We start from the raw sequence: 27,055 nt of genomic DNA, 5'->3' as shown, positions 1-27,055 counted from the left end.
CACACTAAGGAAATCGCGCGGAAAAGCTCTAGCGGATTCAGTGCATGCCTCTGCTTGAAGATCTACCCGTCCCATAGGCTCCATCCTATTAACCCTTAGGGGACACAGCCAGTTTTCATTTTTGCGTTTTCGTTTTTCCCTCCTCGTGTATATAAGGCCATAGCGCCTGCATTTTTCCACCTAGAGACCCAAATGAGCCCTTATTTTTTTGCGCAACTAATTGTACTTTGCTATGGCAGATGTAATTTTTGCCTAAAATGTGCCGGGAAACCAGAAAAAAATTATATGTGAGGTGAAATTGAAAAAAAAATAATGTTTTTTTTATTTTATTTGGGGGGGGGTTGTTTTTACTCCGTTCGCCCTGGGGTAAAACTGACTCGTTGTATATGTTCCTTAAGTTGTTACGATTACAATGATATGTAACATGTATAACTTTTATTTGATTTGATGGCTTGTAAAAAATTAAAACCTTTTAAAGAAAATATATGTTCCTTAAAATCGCTCCATTCCCAGGCTTATAGCGCTTTTATCCTTTGGTCTATGGGTCTGTGTGAGGTGTCAGTTTTTGCGCCATGATGTGATCTTTCTATCTGTACCTTGATTGTGCATATATGACTTTTTGATCGCTTTTTATTACAATTATTCTGGATTTGATGCGACCAAAAATGCGCAATTTTGCACTTTGGGATTTTTTTGCGCTGACGCCGTTTACCGTGTGAGATCAGGAATGTGATTACTTAATAGTTCGGGCGATTACGCATGCGGCGATAGCAAACATGTTTGTTTATTAATTTATTTATTTTTATTTATAAAATGGGGAAAGGGGGGTGATTCAGACTTTTATTAGGGGAGGGGATTTTGTGTTATGAAAAAAATAAAATTTTTCTTTTACTTTACACATATACTAGAAGCCCCCGTGGGGGACTTCTAGTATATGCACTCTGATCTCTCATAGAGATCCATGCAGTATAGTTATACTGCATGAATCCATGAGATCGGTGTTCTATTGCTTTTGGCTGCTGCAGCCAAAAGCAATAGAATGCCGAGCCGGGATCAGCGCCATTACGGCGCAGACCCCGGCCCGGGATGGATGCGGGGATCGCCCCCCCGCAATCGCGCCGCAGGGGGGGCGATCCCCCCACTAGACCACCAGGGATGGATATGAGCAAGTATTTAGAAGCAGCTGTCAACTTTGACAGCTGCTTCTAAGTACTTAATTAGCGGGCACGGCGATCGGACCGTGCCCACTAATAGCCGCGATCCCGGGCTACATGCCGCGCGACCCCCCTCTGAACTCCCATAGCGGCACGAGGACGTTCAGTAACGTCCTGGTGCAGCTATGGGTTAAGCCAGAATCCGCCGTCTGCCCAAAAACAATTTACATGTCAATTCTTTGGACGGGTGGCGGAATCCACTGGACCATAGAATGGAGCCTATGGGACGGCCAGATGTTCAAGTGGGGGCGCGCATGAAATCCACTGTAACTTATCTGCGTGATTTCCGTAGTGTGCAAAGTAGGGCTGGGCGATAATGGCCTAAATGAATATCGCGATTTATCGTACATGTAGCCGCGGTAACGATAAATTGAACGATAATTATGACACGCCCCTTTTAAAAGCCACACCCCTTTTGAAAACCCCATTTTCCGATGGTAATACAAACGTGGATTTATTCCATATAACTAAGCAAACTTCACAAGTAGTACACAACGTTTTGGCGTCTCCTACACCATTTTCAAGTGCCACTTGAAAATGGCGGAGGAGACGGCGAAACATCGTATATTACTTGTAAAGTTTGCTGCACATTGTTATATGTAATAAATTCACGTTTGTATCTCCTATCTACGTATATCATCTATCTATCTCCTATGTATCTATATCATCTATCTATCTATCTCCTATCTGTCTATACATACACACACACATATGTGTGTGTGTGTGTGTGTGTGTGCGCGTGTATGTATGTATAGACAGATAGATAGGAGATAGAGAGAGGAGATAGATAGATAGATAGATAGATAGATAGATAGATAGATGATATAGATACATGATAGATAGATAGATAGATAGATAGATAGATAGATAGATAGATACATGATAGATAGATGATATAGATACATGATAGATAGATAGATAGATAGATAGATAGATAGATAGATAGATAGATAGGAGATAGATAGGAGATAGATAGGAGATAGATAGGAGATAGATAGGAGATAGATAGGAGATAGATAGATAGATAGATAGGAGATAGATAGATAGGAGATAGATAGATAGGAGATAGATAGATAGGAGATAGATAGATAGGAGATAGATAGATAGGAGATAGATAGATAGGAGATAGATAGATAGGAGATAGATAGATAGGAGATAGATAGATAGGAGATAGATAGATAGATAGATAGGAGATAGATAGATAGGAGATAGATAGATAGATAGGAGATAGATAGATAGATGATAGATAGACAGGAGATAGATAGATAGATAGATAGGAGATAGATAGATAGATAGATAGATAGATAGATAGGAGATAGATAGATAGGAGATAGATAGGAGATAGATAGGAGATAGAAGATAGATAGATAGGAGATAGATAGATAGATAGATAGATAGATAGATAGGAGATAGATAGATAGATAGATAGATAGATAGATAGATAGGAGATAGATAGATAGATAGGAGATAGATAGATAGATAGGAGATAGATAGGAGATAGATAGATAGATAGATAGATAGATAGATAGGAGATAGATAGATAGGAGATAGATAGATAGGAGATAGATAGATAGATAGATAGGAGATAGATATTCTATCTATCTATATCATCTATCTATATCATATCATCTATCTATCTTCTATCTATCCATCCATCCCCAGTCACTCAGTGGCTGCAGGGGGTCAGGTATAGGTCGACACCTCCATGTTCCCCGGGGCACCGCTCTCTCTCCCGCACAGGAATCCTCGGCCCCTGTCACGCAGTGATGTAGCACATATATCTGTGTCCCGGACTGAGCGTCACACATGGCCGCTTCCAGCACTGCGGGGCTCCGAGAATTCCTGTGCGGTACAGAGTGCGGTGGCCAGTGGAGCATGGTGGTGCCGACCGATACCTGACCCCAACTGTATATGCGGGAGAGGGGGGGCAGGGCTCACCGTGCAGCTTCCAGAGAAGCTAGAAGTGAGCCCCCGGCAGCAGCAGCACAAAGCACTCACTGGAGGGGACCCTGCCGTCTGTGTGCAGCCTGTCACATCTCCAGCCTTCCTCTTCAGCCCCCCGCAGCAGGATCTTCCATCCCTTCCTCTGCAGCAGTATATGTGCGTCCTGGCTGGGATCAGGAGGTGAATTGGATCATCAGCTGTCCAGCCTTCACCTCTCCACGCGGGACCCCTCTCTCTCCCTGCACCAGAGCACGCGGCCGCCGGGTGGGGGGGGAAATACCGCAGATACCGTCCTGGCAGAGTTGAGGTCGGTTAACCGACGCCAGTGACGGTATCGGTATTTTTGCGGTATACCGCCCAGCCCTAGTGCAAAGGCCCTTAGGTTTTTCACAGAAATGTAAGGAAGTTGAGGAAAAATTTTAAAAATGTCATTTTTCTGGCAGCTATTCAATTTTAATAATTTTTTTTTTCCTCTAACACAGCAAATAACAGAGAAGTCTACAATAAGGGTAGAAACCCTGCGTATTTGCAGCGAGTCTCACTGTGGATCCTGTCCCTATACTTTCAATGTCAGACAAACGCGCAGCAGGGATGTACATCCCTGCTGCGAGTTTGTCCACAGCCCGCCCGAGTTTGTCCACAGGCCGGAGCTGATACTTTACCTGATCCCGGCTCCGGCGGTTCCCGGTGTCTTTAGCAAGACGGAGCGGGGACCAGGTGAAGTATATGCTCCAGCCAGCCGCCTGCCCGCAGCCCCTTTAACACCTCCTGCAGCCCCGGCCGCCGCCCCCCCTTGTCTGCCATTGAAAGTATAGGGACAGGATCCGCAGCGAGACTCTCTGCCAATACGCAGCGAGGGGACTCACTGCGGATCCGGCAAGTGGGTTTCTACCCTTACAGTGATATCTATTTATTATGGCTTTTGTTATAGTTTATGACATTTATACTAAAAAAATAGTTTGTGTCTTGCATATTGTAAGAGTAGTAATATTTACATTTTTTCACTAATGGATTTGTGTGAGGACTTTTTTTTTCTGCAGCATAAGTGGATGCTTTTAGTGGTATAACTTTTGGGTACGTGATGTTTTGATATTTTTTTTCCTATTTTTTTGTCATTTTGATTTTAATTTATTTTTTTACGGATGCAGCGATACCAAACGTGTATTTTATTTATGGGGGATAATTTATAATGGTGATTGTATATATTTATATTTAGGTATTTATTAAATTTATTTATTTATTGTGTATTTGTGTGGTGCTTTTTTTTTTACTTTTATTTTTCAGGTGATCACACACAATACATTACATTGACTGCGGCGCCTATGACGTTAACTGCACAGGGGGACCATGGCTCCTTTCCGGGCAGTGGCAGCGGGAGGAGGCAATGTGCTGCAGCCTCCGCCTGCAGCCCTATCACGGCTAGGGACAGCGAGGAAGAGGCAGGGATAGAATGACATGACATCCCCGAAAGTCATTTTGGGGGAAGGGGTTAAAATTTCTCTATCACCGTATTTATAACACCTTTATTTGTTGGTCTATGGGGCGGTGTGAGGTGTCTTTTTTGTGTCATGTTCTGTTCTATCAGTACCTTGCTTTCCTCTATGCGACTTTTTGATCACTTTTTATTACAATTTATCTGGATTTGATGCGACCAAAAATGCGCAATTTTGCACATTTAACAGTTCAAGCGATTCTGCATACAGCTACACCAAATATGTTTATTTATAAAATGGGAAAAGGGTGTCGATTTAAACTTTAGGGGAGGGAATTTTTAATTAAAAAAAAATCCCCCCCCCCCCCCACATATACATTAATTAGAAGTCCCTCTGGGGGACATCTAATACAACTACACTGATTTCTCATACAGATCAGTGTAGCATACATTATACAACACTGATCCATTAGATCAGTGCTGTATTACTCTGGGCTGCTACAGCCCAAATCTATAGATTACCAAGCCGGGATCAGCATCATTCCAACGCGGAGGCCTGGCCCGAACTACGGTACTCCCTCTGTCCACTAGACCACCAGGTGATCACTTTAGAGGGCACGTAAATGCTGATGTCATGTTTGACAGCTACATTTAACTGTCCTAATTAGCAGGTGCAGCAATCGCCCCACATCCGCTAATAGCCATGACCCCTCTCTGAAGTCCCTTAGTGGCGCCATGACGTAAATATACGTCATGGGTCGTTAAGGGGTTAAACAACAACAATAATAATAACAATAACAATAATAACAATAATAATAATATATACCTTGGAAGGACAAGACATAGGACGTAGGAGGAGGGATCTGGAGCGTTTCCGACTTTCTAGGTTACGCTGGTACTCAAGTTTTCTGGCACTACCAAGTTCACATGCTCCATTTCCAGTGAACTAAAGAAAGAAGTAGAATAATTTGACAATTTTCCTTATTACACACACACAAAAAGAAAACCACACCAAACTTACCAAGGATCTCTTTGCCTCTGGAAGGAACTGCCCAAATTCAGAGAGTAGATCCTCTTGTCCACGGAATAAATTGGCCACCTCTGTGAACACCTCTTCCTCAGACATACCTCGAAATGGACGGCTTTTTGGATTTAATTGATCCTTCTAACAAAAGAAAGTGTAAAACAATACACTATTTCGGGAACGTAAGTCCATTTTACATGCAAGAAGTACAGATCATTCTTTTGCTATGGTTTTCACAGTGAAACCAAACACTTTTACTGATGAATAGGGGCTGCTCACTTTACTTTTAGGTTTTAGTTTAGAATGTAACCGGGAACGCTTATAAGAGATAAAAGCTCAAAGACCATAAAAACCTTAAAACAAATACCTGGGCTCCACATCCGACTGCTCCACCTCTGCCAATTAACAGCTGCAGGGGTGTCCCCCCTCAGCTGCCAGTTGGGTAAATGGAGCAGTCTATCGGGTATGGTGCCAGAGTATGGACGTGGAGCCCAGGAGGTAAGTATACCTACTTATACCTCCCCACAGGCCTTCCTTCCCCCAATACACTAACTTTTTACACACTGTGCGGTAGTGACCACACAGCATAAGGAGGACCTGAGGGAGAGAAAGCTCCCCGTTCTTATTGGCAAAAGAAGATGCTGATGGCGCCATGGGAGCTGGGAACCTAAAAAATGCTCTCAGGACAGTCATAGCTATAATGTCTATTAGAATCTGCTAAAGGCATAGCCTGATACAGTGTACTGCCTGTCAGTGTAACACTCACAGGCAATGATAATACTTTAGTATACGCAATATACCCTATTTTAACCCCAGAAGTTAAAGCTCTTGGAATGCAGCGATACCAACAATTTAATTCCCCTAAAAAAAAAATTGTGTGTGTGTGTGGGGGGCATGTTTTCCCTACCCAAAAATAGTTCCTATAAAGACTACAACTTGTCCTGCAAAAAATACAAGGTCTCTAACAGTCACACATGACTGATGGAAAAAAATATATAATAAACAAAAAATATTTCTGTCACTGAGAAGTTAAAAATAAACAGAATGCATCGAAAATAGGCACCAACAAGATCTACTTAAGACAAACATTTAAAATCTACAACAAAAAAAGTGAAATTTTTGGGAGGGATTTTCCAATTTATACACAACTTTTAAGTGGTTACAAGGGTTAATTCAGCTTCAAAAAACATGGACCCTTACTTCCAGGAACAGCACCTTTTTTTTCCCTAGTTCGGGTGCGATTTTGCAGCTCAGTTCTATTGAAGTGAATAAAGCTGAACTGTAATATCAAACAACATGGTGGTGCTGTTTTTACAAGAAAGTAGCTGTGCTTTTTCTAATGCCATATGACCGTTTTAAAGGGGTTATCCAGCGCTACAAAAAACATGGCCACTTTCTATCAGACTCTCCAGTTCAGGTGTGGTTTGCAATTAAGCTGTTGTAAAACCCCTATCAAACTGGAGACAAGAGTGGTGCTGTCTCTGGTCATGTTTTTGTAGCGCCGCATAACCCCTTTGAAGTGAACGTATCAGTAGATACATCACTTTACAATTTATAAATCAACAGACCGGGGCCAATTGGCCCTCTCCTCTGTGATGTGGCTCCATTGAATCTAATGGAGCCGCATCATAGAGGAGAGGGCATTGCCTCACTCAGGGCCGCTGACAGAGAATAGACCGACGCCAAGTGCAGGAACTGGGTTGTGGTCTATTGATGTATAAATCTTAAAGAGATGTACTTGCTGGTACATTCCCCTGAACTACTGAGATGTCATATGGTCAACAGAGACTACAGCATCTAAAACATTAGATCTGAGCCCAATTCTGACATGTTAAAAGGAGAGTGTAATTACCTGGTAAGTATGGAGAATTTCCAAAAAAGACCTATAGATTTCAGGGCGGTCAAGGAATCGAGTTTTAATTTTATTCACATAACTGATGGCATTGTGAAACTCCAGAGAGTCTGATTCTGGAGGAGCCGAATTCTTTTCCTTTTCCTGTTGGCGTGCCTCTTCCACCACATCACTATGTGAATTTTCTGGCACAGGAGGAATCACTATCCGGGTGCTGGGCATATTGCTTGTGGCAGCATCTGCAGATACCTGTGGGAACAGTGCAAGTATTTATGTCTTCAGTTTATATTTGCTGTATTCTTAGGAGAAGAAAAAAATAACACATGAAAGTAGTAAAAATTGGTGACTTACTGGGCTAGCCAATGACGTCTGAACAAGAACTTTGCCATTTTTAGGAAGCTCAATTTTATAGCCAAGTGGCAGAAAAGCATTAAAGCCCAACATTAAATCCGGGTGTTCATGGAATAGCTGGGAAACACGGCGTATTACACCTGGAGTGTCAATGCTGCATGAAAAAAAAAAGGAAAGTTGTAAAAATCAATTCCCTTAATTCAGGCAACAGAGGCAACAAACAAGAGGACCTCGTCTACCATTTATCTGCTGCTCCTGTATCATTTTCCAGTCATGCCCTTTTTATCAACATAGACAGGAGTAGAGTAATGGGCGACATGGGTACACACAATAGCTGTTGCTGGCTAGCAGGGAAGATAGTGACATCATGTACACTGGGGCTGGCCGGCATAAAGACAGATCATGCAATTGATGGATCGCACCTAGCACAGTGGAGAACACGAAGACTGCTAGGGAGGTTTTAGGATTAGTGTTAAGCCCAAAACATACAGTTAGGTGAATTTAGATTGTGAGCCCTAATGGGGACAGGGAGCAATAATTGGCAAAATACTATGTAAAGTGCTGCGGAATCTGTGTGCGCTATACAAATAAAAGCATTATTATTATTATTATTATTATTATTATTAAGCGGAACTGTCAAAATGTTTGGGTTTAGCAACATTATCCAAACGTCCAGGGCTGCCAGGTAAACATATTACAGCCTATGGCTGTATCTGTTTTTGAAGGACCCCCTAGGGCGGCATCCAACTGTGAGCGTTTGAGTTTGGATAACGTTGCGGAACCAGAACACTTTGACTTCACTTAAAACTACTCAAGACTGGTTTCTGCAGCTCCAGAAGAGTAGGAAACTACTAATTAACCATGGTGCCATAGGAAGTTCAAAAAAAAAAAAAAAAAAAAAACCTTTAGCCTTTTGCAATAGACCTACTTAACCCTTAGGGGAGACAGCAATTTCTCATTTTTGTTTTTTCACTCCTCGCATTCTAAAATTCATAACTCATCCAAAAAGTCATATGAGGGATTCTTTTTTGCCAAACCAATTTACTTTGTAATGACACCTTTTATTTTTACCATAAAATGTATGGTGAGATGGAAGGAAAATTCTTTGTGAGGTAAATTTAAAAAAAAATGCAGTTTTGGTAATTTTGGGGACTTTTCATTTTTTTGCAATGCAATTTAGGGTCAGACTGACACATTATCTTCATTATCATAATCTACCATTACAACAATATCAAATTTATATAGGTTTTATTTTATTTTCCAACCCCAAAATATTGAAAACATTTTCCAAAAGAAAAGAAAAAAATAAAATAAAATAAAGCCCAAAAGTACCCTATTCAGACCCTTCTTCCCCTTAATTTTTCCACCTATGGAGAATTTTGGTGTTTGGAATTTTGTTTTGTTTACGCCATTACCCATATGCCATAAACAATGTTATATCTTAACAGTTCAGGAAATTACCCACGCAGCGATAGCACATATGTTTATCTAATTATTTACACTTTTTTGAAGTGGGGAAAGGGGCCATTTTAACTTTTACTATGGTTTTTTTCATCCCCCAAAAATGTATTGTTCTTATTTTAAAGCAACCCGTGCCGGGGTGACAGGCTCCCGATCCCCAGTTAGAGCCCCCTATACTCACCTAATCCACCTGATCCCGCCAGGTCCCGCTTCTGGAGATGGTCGGGTCACGGAGATATCGGCGCCCGAAGCCCGGTGCACGCACTGAGAGATGAGTCCAACACTCATATAGAATAACAGGAGAGTCCAGCGCTCCGTCATTCTCTATGAGCGTTGGACTCATCTCTCAGCGCGCGCGCCGGGCTGCAGCGGCTGAGATCTCCGTGACCCGACCATCTCCAGAGGCGGGACCCGGCGGGATCAGGTGAGTATAGGGGGCTCTAACGGGGGGTTGGGAGCCTGTCACCCCGGCACGAGGGGTGACAGGTTCCCTTTAAGTCCCCTCAGGAGATAAGGGGATAATAAGGATAATAAGGAATCCTTAATGTGACACTGTCACCCCCTTTTGTGCATTCTGACATCTCTACACAGGTGTAAAGGGTAAATTATGCAGTTTTCACACCTTATTTTATATGATACGTCATGGTGCTTGTTCAAGTAAAAAGTCATCTTTTATCAACTGCAGATTATGTTAAGTGGACGGGGCCTCGCGGTATTAGCGCCACTTAGCCCCGCCCACAACACAGATGCCAAGACACAATCACTGAATAGTCACACCAAAAACATAACTAGGCTTAAAGAGGTAGTTCACACCAAAATTTTTTCTTGCAAATTAATTGGTGCCAGAAAGTGCCAAAGATTTGTAATTTACTTCTTTAAAAAAATCTCAAGTCTTCCAGTACTTATAAGCTGCTGTGTGTGCTGCAGGAAGTGGTGTATTCTTTCCAGCCTGGAGAGCAGGAGAGGTTTTCTATGGGGATTTGCTAATGTTCTGGACAGTTCCTGACATGGACAGAGGTGGCAGCAAAGAGCACTGTGTCAGACTAGAGAGAATACACCACTTTCTGCAGGACATACAGTAGATGAAAAGTACGGGAAGACTTGAGATTTTTTAGGTGATATTACAGGCGTTTCCCCTATCAAAGATATTAGTTGAGATGCTTACCTTTGTGACTTAAATTCCTTCATAATTTCTAGGAATCCATTATATGTAGCTGGATCACTTCCAAAACGGATTTTTACCTGGTCCAGATATGATAACGCATCCTCTACCTAAGACATAAGATGGTCATTTTATTAAACTCTTTACAACAAAGTTAGGGCCTGTTCACAACAAATTATGGCCCTACAATCAGCATTCACAGGAAAAAAGCTACACATTCACCTGAAAGAGGTTAGATGTGGATAAGGTATCCCTTTGTACCTTCTATCAGAGGCATATGTCTGTATGACGGGAGCTTTACACATGATATATGTCAACTAGACATGTAAACAGACTATCTTATGAGTTCTTTACTTAAAGATGTACTTCCATCTCAAGTTGTTAAACTTTATAGGACAGGAGGGAAGATGATCAGAGAGGTCCGAGCACTGAAAACGTCACCAATTCCAAGAACAGGGATAACATTTTCCCCAGAATGATTAGTGCACAGTACTCCATACACTCACTAAGGCGATGCCAAACAATTCAGAGTGCTGAAGAAAGAACAACTTAAGATAGGATACCTAGATTACAACATAATACTACTATAGCATGTTATGCTATACTTATCCAATCTTTCTATTGGACCAATAATGTATGCATTAACAATCTGAGAGACGAGTGAGCTAAGACAGCTGTCAGCCAAATGTTAGGCTATGGGTAGAGCAATCCTAAATCGAATGTACCATCAGGTAAATGTGTTTTGTTTGTTTTTTTAAATTAACCCCCCCCCCCCCCCCAGTTTGACGATAAACCATCCCCTCTCTGTGACAGTGCTCTATTAAAATCAATAGAGCTACGTCACAGAGGGGAGGGGATATCGCAGGAACTGGGTCAATTTTATAGGCAGAAAGATGTATACCCACCAAACTGCAGTAACAGGAATGCAGCCACGGTGGAAACATAACCTCTTCCTGGCCCTGCGGTCACATAAAATACCCCTCTTTTATATACACAAATTTACTACCAATCCTGCCAATGTTAATGTTAATAAAGTTGTGTATTAAAAGCTGGAGTTATGGTATGTGTTGTCAGGCAAGAAGGTAGCGACAGTGCCACTAAACAGCCGTCCCTCTTCGTTGCATTCCTGCAGATCTAATAAACCGCTGAAGTATCTTACACTGACGACTGCACGTGTGGACCATCCTGGACCTGCTTGCATCTATTCAATGCTGGGAGTGCGAGTGCTGGCAAGCTGGCAAGAGGAAAGCTGTAAAAATCTGATGCAAATGTTTTGCAGCACTCTCCCTGGTCAGCTATTGTGAAGAAAGTGCACATCACAACAGGAGTTTTAGGATTGTTTTAGCAGTAACGTAAATGGATCAGCTGTGTATCACTGTATTGTGATGAATACGTAGCAAACCGAGACAGGCAACTACTGCTGCAAAGATTCTGCTGTACTTACATGTACAGGAAGCTTCTCCTGTGACTTGCACCAGCTGTTTGAGCTCGGCTTGCAGCTGCCACCTCCACTACTACTTGCCATTTCTGGTTCCCAAATCTATTCTGGTCAGCAGGAAGAAAATGTCTTTTGCACGATAGGTCCGCAAAGATGCTGGAGCCCTCAGATCTCTGAATGCATGGCACTGGAGAGAGAGAACACATTATGTTAATGTCATCTACTTAACGGCTTTAAAAGCATAATTGAGGTTTTTTTCCCATAAAAAAAACTAAAGGAAAAAAACTAAAAAATCCTACGATATAAAGGGGCAGACGGGTCGCTCCAATGCAACCACTCCACGGTAACAAACCAATGCAAGTAATTTCAACTATTCATGTGGTTTTTGCAATCGTGGGATTTTTTTTTTAATGCAACCACAAAAGAATTGCATTGTATATACGCAAGATATGTCATATGACTCCACAAGAAAACATGAAACAATCTCCCAGCAGGTTTTCATCACTGCATAGCCGTAATGTAAAATGTATACTTATTAATGCTTATCAGTATAAAAGTAGGAAGTGTATGTTACACAAAGTCACGGGAGGAATGGAATATCCTCTGGCATCAGATCAGCTCCATGTACTTTATAATAGAATGGTTTACAACATCTGCAGTCCTGGGTCTCCAGCCAACACAGATCAGTGTATATTGATGTTCTATATATAAATAACTATTGCCAGCTCTGTTGTAAATAATTAATTTAAAATATCAGAAGCAAGACTGCACAAAGGACAGCTCCACTCTGGAAGTACTTTGTAGGAAAAAGAAAATGCTTAAAGGGGTACTCCGGGCCAGTCACGTCTCAAGCCGCAGCTCAGTCCAGGAAGCGGCCACGGGACGGGAGTACGGGGCGGCGCGATCCGGGAGGCAAGTCACCAGATCCTTCTATTTCCACCCCCTCCGCGGCCAAACACGGATTATACAGCTGGTTCGGCGCACCCATTTAAAGTGTACCTGTCGTTATAACTTTCAAAATCTAACTCTTAACAGATGTGATATAAAGCAAGTTTGCAATTTACATTCATTATTTTTTTTGTTATCATGCTGTAAAACAAAGCTGAACTTACTAGACATCCAGTGCCAGTCTCCTGGCAGTTTTTTTTTGTCTAGTGTGGGTTGAAAAAAAACAGACTAAGGGTGCCTTCACACACACTGGATCCACAGTGAATTTCACGCTGTGGATCCAGTGTCAGTGCATCCCTATGAGATTACATCACCTGCTCCCCGCTCCAGCTTGCTTCAGGGGTTTCCGGCGTCTGCTGGTTCCACTCAGCCAATCAGTGCGCTGCCCCGCCGCAGCCACTAATTGGCTGAGCAGGACGTCCTGCTGAGACCCCCCAAAGCAAGCCGGAGCGCGGAGAAGGTGATGTATGCTCCATCCGCCGGGGTGGTTAACTTACATACATGCAGCGGGATGTGTATTTTCATAGGGACGCACTGACACTTGATCCGCAGTGGATTTCACAGCGTGAAATCCGCTGCGGATCCGGTGTGTGTGTGTGTGAAGGCACCCTAAACACCCAAGTTTGGCAACTATAGATAGTCACAGCTCTATGTGTCCATCAATCACGTGACTGTATTCTGTGAGCGTGCAGATGGCCTGGGATACATTGGACTTCCTGATGTCTGACTCACATCTACTGTTGATTTAGATTTTGAAAGTTATATTGACAGTGACACTTTAAAAAGGAAAAGTGTAGAAAAGAGGAGGGCACCACAAAAATAAAGATTGAAGGGGTGCTATAGTACTAGATGCTGAACAATGTGTCAAGAAAGAAAAAAGAAAAGTACTGAACCAGCACACCCAAAATAATGTATCAAAAATATGTTTATTAGAGTACAGACGCAAAACATAAAAACACTTAAAAACATATAAACATAGTGCACGCCACAATATAGCTCTGGAACTAAGGGCGCTTTATAAATAAATAATAATAATAATAATAATAAGCTGCACTTGAACCACTGTCCACAAGATGGCAGTAGTAGACTGCCCGAATCCCATAAATAAGGAAAAACAATATCGTGACTACTGTATGTAGAGGCAAAGTGCAGGTAGTGCAAAATAATGTGTCAAAAGTACATATTAAACTGCCACTTCCCTCTACAGACAGAAAGAAAGGGGCCCAAGTACAAAATATGTAATAGTCATAAAGACTAGTCTATACAACCTGTACCACGGCCAATATGAGATGGACAGATGGAGGAGAACCGCCCAACGCGTTGCGTCGCACAGTGCGACTTCGTCAGTGGGATTCGGGCAGTCTACTACTGCCATCTTGTGGACAGTGGTTCGAGTGCAGCTTATTGTGGCGTGCACTATGTTTATATCTTTTTAAAGGGGTTGTCCGGCGATAATAAATTATTCACAGAATAACACACATTACAAAGTTATACAACTTTGTAATGTATGTTATGTCTGTGAATGGCCCCCTTCCCCGTGTTTCCCCCCACCCACGCTAGACCCGGAAGTGTGGTGCATTATACTCACCGCATCTCGTGTCGTCCACGGTCTCCGATCCTCAGCAGTGACGTCTTCTTCGGGAGGCCGGCGGATCTTCCCGAGTGCCGGCTGCCCTCTGCAGCGTCATCCGAAGCTCAGCCGCGATTGGCTGAGCATAACTGTGCTCAGCCAATCGCGGCTGAGCAGCTGATGACGTGGCCGCGTCATCAGCCGCTCAGCCGCGATTGGCTGAGCACAGTTATGCTCAGCCAATCGCGGCTGAGCTTCGGATGACGCTGCAGAGGGCGGCCGGCACTCGGGAAGATCCGCCGGCCTCCCGAAGAAGACGTCACTGCTGAGGATCGGAGACCATGGTCGGCACGTGACAGGTAATGTATAGCGCACCACACTTCCGGGTACACGGGTGGGGGTGGTGGGACACGGGGAAGGGGGCCATTCACAGACATAACATACATTACAAAGTTGTATAACTTTGTAATGTGTGTTATTCTGTGAATAATTTTTTATCGCCGGACAACCCCTTTAAGTGTTTTTATGTTTTGCGTCTGTACTCTAATAAACATATTTTTGATACATTATTTCGGGTGTGCTGGTTCAGTACTTTTCTTTTTTCTTTCTTGACACACTTTAAAAAGGAACACACTAACCCGCTGTTTTGTTTACAGCGTGCAGGGCATAGCGAGAATGGAGGTAATTTTTTTAACTTCTTCCTCAGCCCTGTTTTCGCTAAATCATTAATATATAAATCATTTGCTTTGGTCCAATGGAAGTGGGTCTACTGCACCCCCCTGCCCGCTATCTGCCTCCTCATGAGGAGTTCGAAAATGGCGCACTGAGAGAAGTAGTCCTGACCAAACCGCCTAATTTACATATTTATTAATTAAACTGAACATTAAGAAAATGACCCGTATACTCAGCATCCCTGTCGCCATGGAACAGCATCTTTCAAAGCCTAAAATACATTCCAAACTATGCGCCAACATACACCTATATTTTTAGGCATAAATGACTGAAGAAAAAGGCCTACCATTTTTAGAGCAGTAACAATTACAGCTATAAAATAACACTGAGTGAAAACTGGGCTGTTCATAAACTGAGATCAAAAGATCAATAGTGGGAATGTAAGTTTTTTTTGTTGCCAACATGCCTTTAAAAGCCCTAACATATTGTCACCACCAGAATCACCTGCTATCTGCAACAGCAAGATGGTTTGTTCACAGACCAATTTATCCTGCTGATGGCCCCCTATTGCGCATGGGACACTGAGAAAGAAGGTATGTCTCTTACCTTTCTTCCCAACGCCATTCCCATGCTGTTAGCAGTGTAGTCCTGTGTCCGGAGCACTGCCCCACCCCCAGAGCACGAGCCGGCCCACTCCTTCTAATAATAACCAATGGAGCAGGCAGGCCAGCTCTGGAGCGAGGATTACACTACTTACAGCACAGGAACGGGGTAGGGGAGGAAGGTAAATGACATACCTTCCTCCTTGGTGCCCCATGCGCAATAGGGGTCTATCAGCAGGATAGATTCGTCTGTTCGCCCCCCAATACCATTAGTATTGTAATACTGTATTGCAATATTTCTTCTTTTGCAAGTTTTGACAGTCACAAGTTAACATGGTCAAATGCCATTTAAGATGCTTTGTTCACACATACGTCATGTTTTCTGTGTCTCTGTGCTGCAGGGTAATTGAAAAATGACAGGTTGCTGATTATGTGGACACCATCAGTACCAATTGGTGTGTTATGGCTTCTATCATTTTATCTATAATAACAGGAGAACAAGTACTGTGCTAGTCTTCCTCTCACGTAATCAGTGATAGAGGCTCCAATACAGATGTGAACAGGTTCCAGCTGTGACAATGAATACCCTTAGTTAAATGTATTGCAACATCTTCACTTTATGCTCTTTTGTGTTTATAAGGTTAGGCTCCTGTGTGCCATGGCCTACGTCATAGTGTCAGTATGGTAACACAGAACAGAGCCGGACAATCCAGTCAATAGCAGACGGATAATTCATAATTCATTTTTATTTTAATGGGGTCTGTTGGGTTTCCGTTCATGCCTGCTGTATTTTTTGGTCTGCTCAGATCTTGCAAAATAAATGGAACTTCTGGTGGAGTTTCCTGAACGAAGCCACGTGGAAGTGTGAACCCAAAGGGCAGGGATGTGTCTGATGACTGGTCTGAGACTGCAGCTGGTTTTGGTCTGTTGGTCAGTATAAAAATAATGCAATGTATTTATAGAATTATGCAACAGGTGTCCATTACATGACTTCATACATTTTACTGCCAAAAGGACATTGGATGGCATCTAGACAATGTATGTAAACTTTACTCATAGGACTAATCCTGGTGCCAAATCTGGAACTGTATTATAGGTGCCTGAGCGTGAATCAGTCTTTGTTCACATCAACATTGAAGGGTCTATTAGGAGCCTCCCTCGCAGATCCTGTGGAAAAATATCACTGGACTACACTGTCTAATAAATTGCCAATGACCATAACAGAACCCATTAAAATCAGTGGGATTGTGACTGTGTTATGCAGGGGGACCGCAGGCTGAGAGTGAACTGGGCCACAATACCAGATGACCCATAGGCAGTTGTTGAACTGATTTTGCAAGAAAGCAGTTAGGTTTTTCTAAACTTATGCAACCCTTTAACTTACAACTTTAAAGTGATATTGTAAGCCCCTTTACTCTATGTGTGGTTCTGCACACCATCCACAAGATTAGATGCTGCACGATCCATATACTGTATACCTTTATAAAACTTGTCTTCTTTATGCTGTAAAATTACTCTAGTTTATCGGTGGACAGTGTCACCTAGAAAGGTCTTAGTGCCCCTCTTCCTGCCTCAGTCCAGTGCTGTTAGCCACACTCCCTCTGAGAAAGGGACAGGGCATTCAAAAGATGCTAAGCTCCGCCCTAGTGACACTGCCCAACTATGACAGAAGCACACAAAAAAACTAGGGCGACAGTATCACTTTAAAGAGGTATACCAGAAATCCTGTTGAAAAGTAGGAGATTGCAGAGGGTCCGACTGCTGCCCCCCCCCCCCCCCATACACACGATCTCCTTATTGGGCCCGCCGGCTTCTGTGTTGCGAATAGAGCCGCAGGTACGGCACATGACCCGCGTCCCTATTTATTCCTATTAAGCGACGAAAAGAGCCAAGCACGCCAGAAGAGCGCTGTACTCAGCTATTTCCATAGGAATGAACGGGCTATTTCCTTAGGAATAGGTACGTGACGGGGCCCGATATGGAGAATGGCGGGGGGTACAGAGGTCAGACCCCCAGCGGCCTCCTACTTTTCCCCTGTCCTGTGGGTAGGGGTAAAGTGAATTTATCCTGGAATACCCCTTTAACTAACGAAAAGCTCTATTCACCTCTTTAGCTTGGTTGCCATTATAACCATGACACAGTTGTGCATCGTCTATCATTTTTTATTTATTATGGGATGTATCTTGAGGGAACGAAAGCTATTCTGTCAAATCTGACAGAACCTGTGACTCTCTGACACATATCTGATCACTATAGTCGGGAATCTGGTGACAATATTCTAGAATAGCAAGGTGGCAATCCTACCCACTATTTATACATGAATGTCAGCAGCATCTGAGATGTGTATTATGTTCTGCAGCAGCTGGGGCACACAACCACATCATGTAGTCATTCAGACTTGGCCCAGGATAAGGAACATCCTACACAAGAGATCGGAAATAAACGACTTCTGCAGGAACGGCTAAGGGTACATTCATACATTGGCAAGTAAATATAGAAAATACAAAAAATAAGTGATATCTATTTCAACTGATCAGCGGTCTATTCTGCAAGCTGTTTATAGGGGAGTGCAATGTGCTTCTCATCCCACTGCTAGCAGGCGGCTCTACAATAACGGCATGTGTTTACCTATGTGCCCATTCTATGGCGCCATCCCACAGGTAAATCTTCTCCTATTCATCTAGCTAGAGATATAGCCGCAGTGTCTGGTATACAGAGGCGGCATTGCCCCTTCTTGGGAGAAGATCATGTGCCACAAGCAGCAGATCTCCTCTCCTTATTACAGTGGTGATGTGGAGACCTGCCCTTCTTAAAGAAATAGTAACCCAAAATAAAGTCTGTACTGTGGGATAGAAGCAGCCACCGAACACAAAGGGACTATAGTAGTGATGAGAAGGAGAGCTGGCAGATCCCTACCCCAGCAGCTGAGGATCCCTACGCCCAGGTCACACAGGAGAGGTAGCACTGTGACAGTGCACGGAGCAGGGCACAGCACTCTGTAGTGACACAATCATGGGGAGACACGAGCATTGCCTAGTGTGGGTATCATCATGTGACCACCAGCCATGGCACCATCACAACATATATATATATATATATATATATATATATATATATATATATATATATATATATATATATATATATATATATCTATCCCTGTCAGAGGCCGTGCAGCCTCCTGCCCCGTCTCCCCGGGCTCGGTCACGGTAGGCTCCAGCGCTTTGTGCCTGTCCTCCATCTCTCTCCTCCCCGTTGTGTCTCTATGGCCTCCCTATATACACAGGCACCGTTGTTACCTCGCTCTCCCCTCTGGCCGCTGTTACTTCTTCTCGGTCTTTCTCGCCATCTTTTCTAGCGGGGCCGCAGTCATCTCGGCATTCTCCGCTGACACCGGGAACACACCGTAGCCTTCCAAAATGACACAAGGTACGACGGGAAATCCGCCGCCGTCAGTGCACGTAACGTGACGTCACGTCGCACATTCCATCGGAAGGACGCACGGAGGGAGACAGTGCTATAGCGGGGGCTGGCTAGGCAACGGGAGAGGGGCGGGCTTTCTGGCGAGATACGGTGTGGGAATGAGAGGAAGCCGGGCCATAGGGAGGGACAGCTTCGTCACGTTCTGTGCTCACACAACACGTACAGACAAAAGATGTCAGTGCTGCCCACAGGAGCCAATCAAATCGCAGGTTACAGCAGTCTGCGGCAGGTGTGCAGATGAGAGGCTGGCGCTGGATTGATGATCGAAGAGCCGTATACTGTAATGGAAACACTGTCTTTGTTTCTCAAAGCGACCAATCACAGCTCAATATTCTGCTCTTGAAAAATGTAAGCTGAGTTCTGATTGGTTGCTATGGGCATCTATTTTAATTATTGATAAATGAGGGCTAATATTACGCCCTGCCTTTAGTTACTTTACAGTTACCTAGATGATAAGGAGGAAAAATGTTACCTAGAGAAGGATCCCACAACACATTGTAAATCAAGAACAAGAGTAAAGCCGCCATTATTAGTGCTGAGAGATGAATGCAGCACCAAGGCCTGAGGGGCTAGTCAACATGGCATGGAAAATCACTGTCTGTAATGGAGATGCTGGGGTGTGGCAACCATACCTAATACTAGGGACAAGTCAGACATGTACAACGCCTATACACCAAACTGCAGAAACCCTGCTCTGACTACTGTGTAGCGGTGGTCCCTGCTCTGACTACTGTGTAGGGGTGGTTCCTGCTCTGACTACTGTGTAGGGGTGGTTCCTGCTCTGACTACTGTGTAGTGGTGGTTCCTGCTCTGACTACTGTGTAGGGTGGTCCCTGCTCTGACTACTGTGTAGCGGTGGTCCCTGCTCTGACTACTGTGTAGGGGTGGTTCCTGCTCTGACTACTGTGTAGGGGTGGTCCCTGCTCTGACTACTGTGTAGCGGTGGTCCCTGCTCTGACTACTGTGTAGCGGTGGTCCCTGCTCTGACTACTGTGTAGGGGTGGTCCCTGCTCTGACTACTGTGTAGGGGTGGTCCCTGCTCTGACTACTGTGTAGGGGTGGTCCCTGCTCTGACTACTGTGTAGGGGTGCTCCCTGCTCTGACTACTGTGTAGGGGTGCTCCCTGCTCTGACTACTGTGTAGGGGTGCTCCCTGCTCTGACTACTGTGTAGGGGTGCTCCCTGCTCTGACTACTGTGTAGGGGTGCTCCCTGCTCTGACTACTGTGTAGGGGTGGTCCCTGCTCTGACTACTGTGTAGGGGTGGTCCCTGCTCTGACTACTGTGTAGGGGTGGTCCCTGCTCTGACTACTGTGTAGGGGTGGTCCCTGCTCTGACTTCTGTGTAGCGGTGGTCCCTGCTCTGACTACTGTGTAGCGGTGGTCCCTGCTCTGACTACTGTGTAGCGGTGGTCCCTGCTCTGACTACTGTGTAGGGGTGGTCCCTGCTCTGACTACTATGTAAGGGTGGTGCCGGTTACCAGAGCAGGGCTCCTATTAAATTAAAGGGGTTATCCAGGGCTACAAAAACATGGCCACTTTTCCCCCTACTGTTGTCTCCAGTTCAGGTGCAGTTTTCAATTAAGCTCCATTTGCTTCAATGGAACTGACTTTCAAAACTCCACCCAAACTGGAGACAACAGTAGTTGGTAAGTGGCCATGATTTTGTAGCGCTGGATAACCCCTTTAAAGGGAACCTGTCACCCCCCGTGTCGTGGTGACAGGCTCCCGACCCCCCCCCGTTAGAGCCCCCTATACTCACCTAATCCCGCCGGGTCCCACTTCTGGAGGTGGTCGGGTGATGAAGATCTCAGCCAGTGCAGCCCGGCGCGCGCGCTGAGAGATGAGTCCAACACCCATAGAGAATGACAGGAGAGTCCAGCGCTCCGTCATTCTCTATGAGTGTTGGACTCATCTCTCAGCGCGCGTGCCGGGCTGCAGCAGCATCTCCGTCACCCGACCGGATCCAGAAGCGGGACCCGGCGGGATTAGGTAAGTATATGGGGCTCTAACGGGGGTCGGGAACCTGTCACCCCGGCACGGGGGGGGTGACAGGTTCCCTTTAAATAGGAGATGAGCTGCAGTAAGCCATGGAGCTGGAGATGAAATCTGGTAGGGACTGCCTTTTAGGTCCCCCAACCTCTTATTTTCTGACAATGTCCAAAGCAGCACTACTCTCAGCTCAATCCTGTGTTGGAATTGCAGCACTGAAATGGTTGCTTTGAGGGTACATTCACACATAGCAGAATTACTGCGATTTTGCATTCAGAAAATCTATAGTATATTACAGTACCATGCATTTCTATCAAAATTCTACACATCTCATCCACATACTGTAGATGTTTCCCCATGGAGATTAACCTGGGGCAGATTTGTAAATGTTATTAGTTTCCATCACGAATTGTTTTAGATGGATTTTTCCCAATGACTTCCCAATCTTCTGTAGAATCTGCACATGTTGCTGTGGATTACCCACATATAACTAGTGTGAGCTTTGTAATGCCATGTATTGGCCACTGAGTGTCACTATAATCGTAAGGACTGGTTACAGTAGTGGAAAAGGTATTTAAAGATCTACATGTAATCAATAACTATTCTTTTATTAGTGTATACTACTCACAAGATAGAACATCAGTTCAGATAAACACAATGGATTTTTTTAACCCCTTAACCCCTTAAGGACAGAGCCTGAAATGGCCTTAATGACAGAGACAAATTTTATGAATATGACCAGTGTCACTTTATTCATTAATAACTTCAGGATGCTTTTACCTATCCGGCTGATTCTGAGATTGTTTTCTCGTGACATATTGTACTTTACATTTCTGGTAAATTGGAGTCGATACTCATAACGAATCTTTATGAAAAAAACCTAAATAATGTGAAAAAATGCATTTTTCCAACTTTGAAACTTTTTTGCGTATACAGAAAGTGGTTATACCACATAAATTATATATTAAATAGCATTAGCAACATGTCTACTTTATGTTGGCGGCATTTATTAAACGATCTTTCATTTTTTTTAGACAATAGGAAGCTTAAAACATTAGCAGCAAATTTCCAAATTTTCTGTAAAATTTCAAAATCAGATATTTTTAGGCACCTGTTCAGGTTTAAAGTGTATTTAAGGGGCCTGTATGTTAGAAAGCCCCACAAAGCACCCCATTTCAGAAACTGCACCCCCCAAACTCTGCAAAAGCATATCCAGAAAGTGTTTTAACCCTTTAGGGGAGTCACAGAAATAAAAGCCAAGTGTGTAAGAGATTTGAAAACTTTAATTTTCTGTGCAGAGATTTTATTGTAATCCAATATTTTTCATAATTATAAACCTATTACCAGAGAAATGCACCCCAATATTGATTGCTCCGTTTCTGCAGTTTATAGAAATACCCCATATGTGGCCATATTGCGCTATTTGACGCAACCACAAGCCTCAGATATAAGGGAGCGCCTAGTGAATTTCAGCGCCTCCGTTATATTTGGTCATTTTTGACTGTACCACTTCAGGTTGGCAGAGGCTCTGGGGTGTCAAAACCTAAAAAACACCCCTAAAGGGACACCATTTAGAAAACTACACCCCTCAAGGAATGTAACAAGGGGTGCGGTGAGCATTTGGACCCCACAGGTGCTTCACAGATTTTCCGAACAATATGGCGTGAAAAAAGAAAAATTTATTTTTTACACTAAAACGTTGTTCTAGCCTTCAATTTTTCATTTTCTTAAAGTGCCAAGGGGGCGCAGGACGAGCCTCCAAAGGGAAGGAGCGCCAATTGGCTTTTGGAAGCTGAATTTCACTGGAAAGGATTTCAAGGGCCATGTCGCATTTACAGAGCCCTCGTGCTGCCAAGACACTGGAAACCCCCCACAAGTGACCCCATTCTGGAAACTACACCCCTCAAGGAATCTAACAAGGGGTGCAGTGAGCATATGGACCCCACTGGTGACAGGCACAAATGTGGAACAATGTGACGTAAAAGGGAAAACTTTCATTTTTTCACTTTCATGGCACAAATGTGCCCGTCATCAAGGGGTCCATATCCTCACTGCACCCCTTGTTAGATTCCCTGAGGGGTGCAGTTTCCAGAATGGGGTCACTTGTGGGGGGTTTCCAGTTTTTTGGCAGCACGAGGGCTCTGTAAATGCGACATGGCGTTCATCATCCATTCTAGCCAAATCTAACCTCCAAAATCCAAATGGCGCTCCTTCCCTTCGGAGGCTTGCCCTGCACCCACATGGCGCTTTATGTCCACATGTGGGGTATTTACGGACTCGGGGGAAATTGCTCTATACATTTTGTTTTTTTTCCCCTCTTTTAACCCCTTGTGAAAATGATAAATTCAAGGCTAAACCAACATTATAGTGTAAAAAATGTAATATTTCATTTTCACGCCACATTGTTCCACATTTGTGCCCGTCACCAGTGGGGTCCATATGCTCACTACACCCCTTGTTACATTCCCTGAGGGGTGTAGTTTCCATAATGGGGTCACTCGTGGGGGGTTTCAACTGTCTTGGCAACACAGGGGCCTTTTGAATGCAACATGGCCCCTCGAAATCCATTCCATCCAAATCCAGCCTTCAAAAACCAAATGGCGATCCTTCCCTTCGGAGGCTTACCCTGCACCCGCACGGCGCTTTATGTCCACATGTGGGGTATTTCCGTACTCAGGGGAAATTGCGCTACACATTTAGTGTTTTTTTTTTATCTTTTAGCCCCTTGTGAAAATGAAAAAATCATGACAAGATTAATGATTTAGAGTAAAAATTTTACAAAAATTACACTAAATGTTGGTCTAGACTTGATTTTTTCCATTTCCACAAGGGGTTAAAAAAGAAAATGAACACAAAACGTGTAGGGTAGTTTCCCCTGAGTACGAAAATACCCCACATGTGGGCATAATGTGCCATATGGGCACAGGGCAAGCCACCAAAGGGACAGAGCGCCATTTAGAGGCTGGAATGGAGGATGGAGGCCATGTCGCATTTACAAAGCTCCTATGCTGCCAGGACAGTAGAAACCCCCCACAAGTGACCCCATTCTGGAAACTACACCTCATAAGGAATCTAACAAGGGGTGCAGTGAGGATATGGACCCCACTGGTGACGGTGTAGAACATGTGCCGAGAAAATAAAAAATACCATTTTTTTTTATTTTCACGTCCCAAATGTGGCCGTCACCAGGGGGCCATATCCCCGCTGCCCCCTTGTTAGATTCCTTATCGGGTGTAGTTTCCAGAATGGGGTCACTTGTGGGGGGTTTCTATTGTCCTGGCCGCACAGAGGCTTTGTAATTGCATCATGGCATCCTCTAATGGGAATGGCGGCCATACCTACTTAGCTGGGGAAAAGGGACAATTCTAATTTATTTGGGGGTATTAGGCCAATTATTGGTTTATAAGGTTGAAAATGACAGGTGTCCATCAAATTCAACCTGTGTTGACCCAGAGGAAGGCAAAAAACCCTTGTGAGGCAGACGACAGTAGCCTCATCACAGGGGAAAAATTCCTTCCCGACTCCATAATGGCGATCAGAATAATCCCTGGATCAACGTGACCCCTGAAATAGGAATAAGGGACAGAATTTAGATAATGTGGAACCCCAATGACGTGTGGTGCGCCTTGGAGCAATCCAGTATGCAGAGGCCGGGGGGATCAGGACAGGTGTCACACGGGAAAATGGTGTCCTTCCTGATCCCCCTGTTGCGCCACACTCTGCACTTCTTCTGGGGTCTCCTGTTTTCCAGTGTGGGGGACGTCACCTGGAAAATGTTGTCCTGGTGCGATACGGGGTCCCTCATATCCAGAAGCGCTGGGTCCGCTACATGGCTACTAAATATTAGGGCTCTATTACTACTTCTGATATGTTCGGATCGTGCCGCAAGCTACAGGGCAGCGAGGGACCGGAAGAGGGGGTGCTGGTATAAAAGTTATCCCCGTACAGGTGGTAACCTTTATCCAGCAGTGGGAAGATCAGTTCCCGGACGATCTTCCCACTTGTTCCGAGGATGGGGGGGGAGGGGGCATCTGGGGGCTGGATTCGGGTGTCCCTTCCTACATACACTCTAAGGGTACGTGCACACTGCGGAATCGCGACAGATAACCCTTCATGCATTCCGCAGTTGGCACCCGCCGGCGGAGTGATGCAGGCACACGTCTCCACACGTGTCATATACTCTATTCTATGCACGGGCGGATTCCGCTCTCCGTCCAACGTATTCATTCTTTGGATGGACGATGGAATCCGCCTGTGCATAGAATGGAGTCTATGACACGGGTAGAGACATGCGCCCGCATCAGTCCGCCGGCGGGTGCTAGCTGCGGAATGCACAAAGGGTTATCCTTCGCCATTCCGCAGTGTGCACGTACCCTGGATCTGTAAGTGTACCCTGAGGTACACTCACAGAGTTTGTAGAATTTCACGCCATACCGCCATCTCTTATTGGGACGGTACTGGCGGAAAAGACGTGTCTGGGGGGCTGCGTACGCTATGCTACCCCCCAGACATGTCACTGGATGATGAGGATGAATGGTAGTGTGTAGTGTAATGTAGTGTGGTGTAATGTAGTGTTTTTTACGTGTGTTTTTTTTACAGTAAGTATAAAAAAAACCTATGCCAACAAAGGCGTTGCTGATAAATGCCGCACTTATCAGCAGACCGTGGCAGTAGGATATAGAAAAAAAACACCCTACGCCAAAAAGGAGGAGTTGCTGATTAGCAGCGCACTTTCGTGCGATGCTGATCAGCACTGAGAGGCGATAGGGTGCGGAAAATAGAAAAAAAAAAAAATTTGGAAAAAAAAAAAAAACTTTTTCTACATTCTGAACATCCCTGTAGCTGTTGATAAGTGTATTACACATATCAGCCGCCAGGGGGCAGCAGAGCGCAAAATCCGGAAAAAGACGAGGCTGGAGCCGAAAATAGCCGAAAAAAGCCGATGGGGACCGCCGGAAAGAGCCGAAGACCGAATGAGAAGACGGAGGACGACGCGAACCCGGAAGACGCCGATCAGGACCCTGGGACAGGTGAGTAATGTACAAATACCTGCTCTGGACCCCTCAGCTACCTAGCTGAGGGGTCCAGAGCAGGTATTTACTATTTTGGGGGACTCTGATCGCCGTGCCACCCCCCCCGTGCCAAGGCTAAGATGGCCTACTATGATTTATAGCAGGCCATCTTCCCCGGGGAAACATCGGGCGTAAATTCACGCCCTGATGCGCTAAGTACCAGGGCGCGAGGGCGTAAGTTTACGCCCAATGTCGTTAAGGGGTTAAGGACCAAGCTAATTTTCGTTTTTGCGTTTTTGTTTTTTCCTCCTTGTGCTTAAAAGGCCATAGCACTTGCATTTTTACACCTACAGACCCACATGAGCCCTTATTTTTTGCGTCACTAATTGTACTTTGTAATGACAGGCTGAATTTTTCCATAAAATATGCTGGGAAACCAGAAAAAAATTGGTAAAATTGAAAAAAAAAACGCAATTCTTTTTTTTTTTTCCGGTTTTTACACTGTGTCCTATGGAAAAACTGACATGTTATATATGTTCCTCAAGTTGTAACGATTACAACGATATGTAACATGTATAACTTTTATTTTATTTGATGGCTTGTAAAAAATTCAAACCATTGTTAACAAATATATGTTCCTTAAAATCGCTCCATTCCCAGGCTTATAGCGCTTTTATCCTTTGGTCTATGGGGCTGTTTGAGGTGTCATTTTTTGCGCCATGATGTGTTCTTTCTATCGGTACCTTGATTGCGCATATGCGACTTTTTGATCGATTTTTATTACAATTTTTCTGGATTTGATGCGACCAAAAATGCGCAATTTTGCACTTTGGGATTTTTTTGCGCTTACGCCGTTTACCGTACAAGATCAGAAATGGAACAAATTAATAGATCAGGCGAT

General features: G+C 44.2%; 1 protein-coding gene across 2 annotated transcripts in view; it reads right to left on the bottom strand.

The window, feature by feature from the left end:
- Positions 1-19,346, bottom strand: part of SIN3B (SIN3 transcription regulator family member B) — a 65,340-nt gene extending 45,994 nt beyond the window's left edge. Inside the window, exons 1-7 of one of the 2 annotated variants that reach the window (XM_069962279.1) lie at positions 18,970-19,346; positions 11,885-12,065; positions 10,444-10,550; positions 7,818-7,971; positions 7,467-7,715; positions 5,612-5,755; positions 5,417-5,536 (exon numbers count right to left, since the gene is read on the bottom strand). In XM_069962279.1, coding sequence (XP_069818380.1) covers positions 5,417-5,536; positions 5,612-5,755; positions 7,467-7,715; positions 7,818-7,971; positions 10,444-10,550; positions 11,885-11,965 — 855 coding nt within the window. In that variant the 5' untranslated portion in view covers positions 11,966-12,065; positions 18,970-19,346. Of the gene's footprint in view, positions 1-5,416; positions 5,537-5,611; positions 5,756-7,466; positions 7,716-7,817; positions 7,972-10,443; positions 10,551-11,884; positions 12,066-18,969 lie in introns of those variants that run through there. The other variant, XM_069962280.1, reaches the window with a different exon arrangement.
- Positions 19,347-27,055: the final 7,709 nt, after the last annotated feature.

Source organism: Dendropsophus ebraccatus, chromosome 3 (genome assembly GCF_027789765.1).
Source record: "Dendropsophus ebraccatus isolate aDenEbr1 chromosome 3, aDenEbr1.pat, whole genome shotgun sequence".
In the NCBI taxonomy this organism is placed as follows: Eukaryota; Metazoa; Chordata; class Amphibia; order Anura; family Hylidae; genus Dendropsophus; species Dendropsophus ebraccatus.
This window is presented reverse-complemented; position numbering and strand designations above follow the sequence as displayed.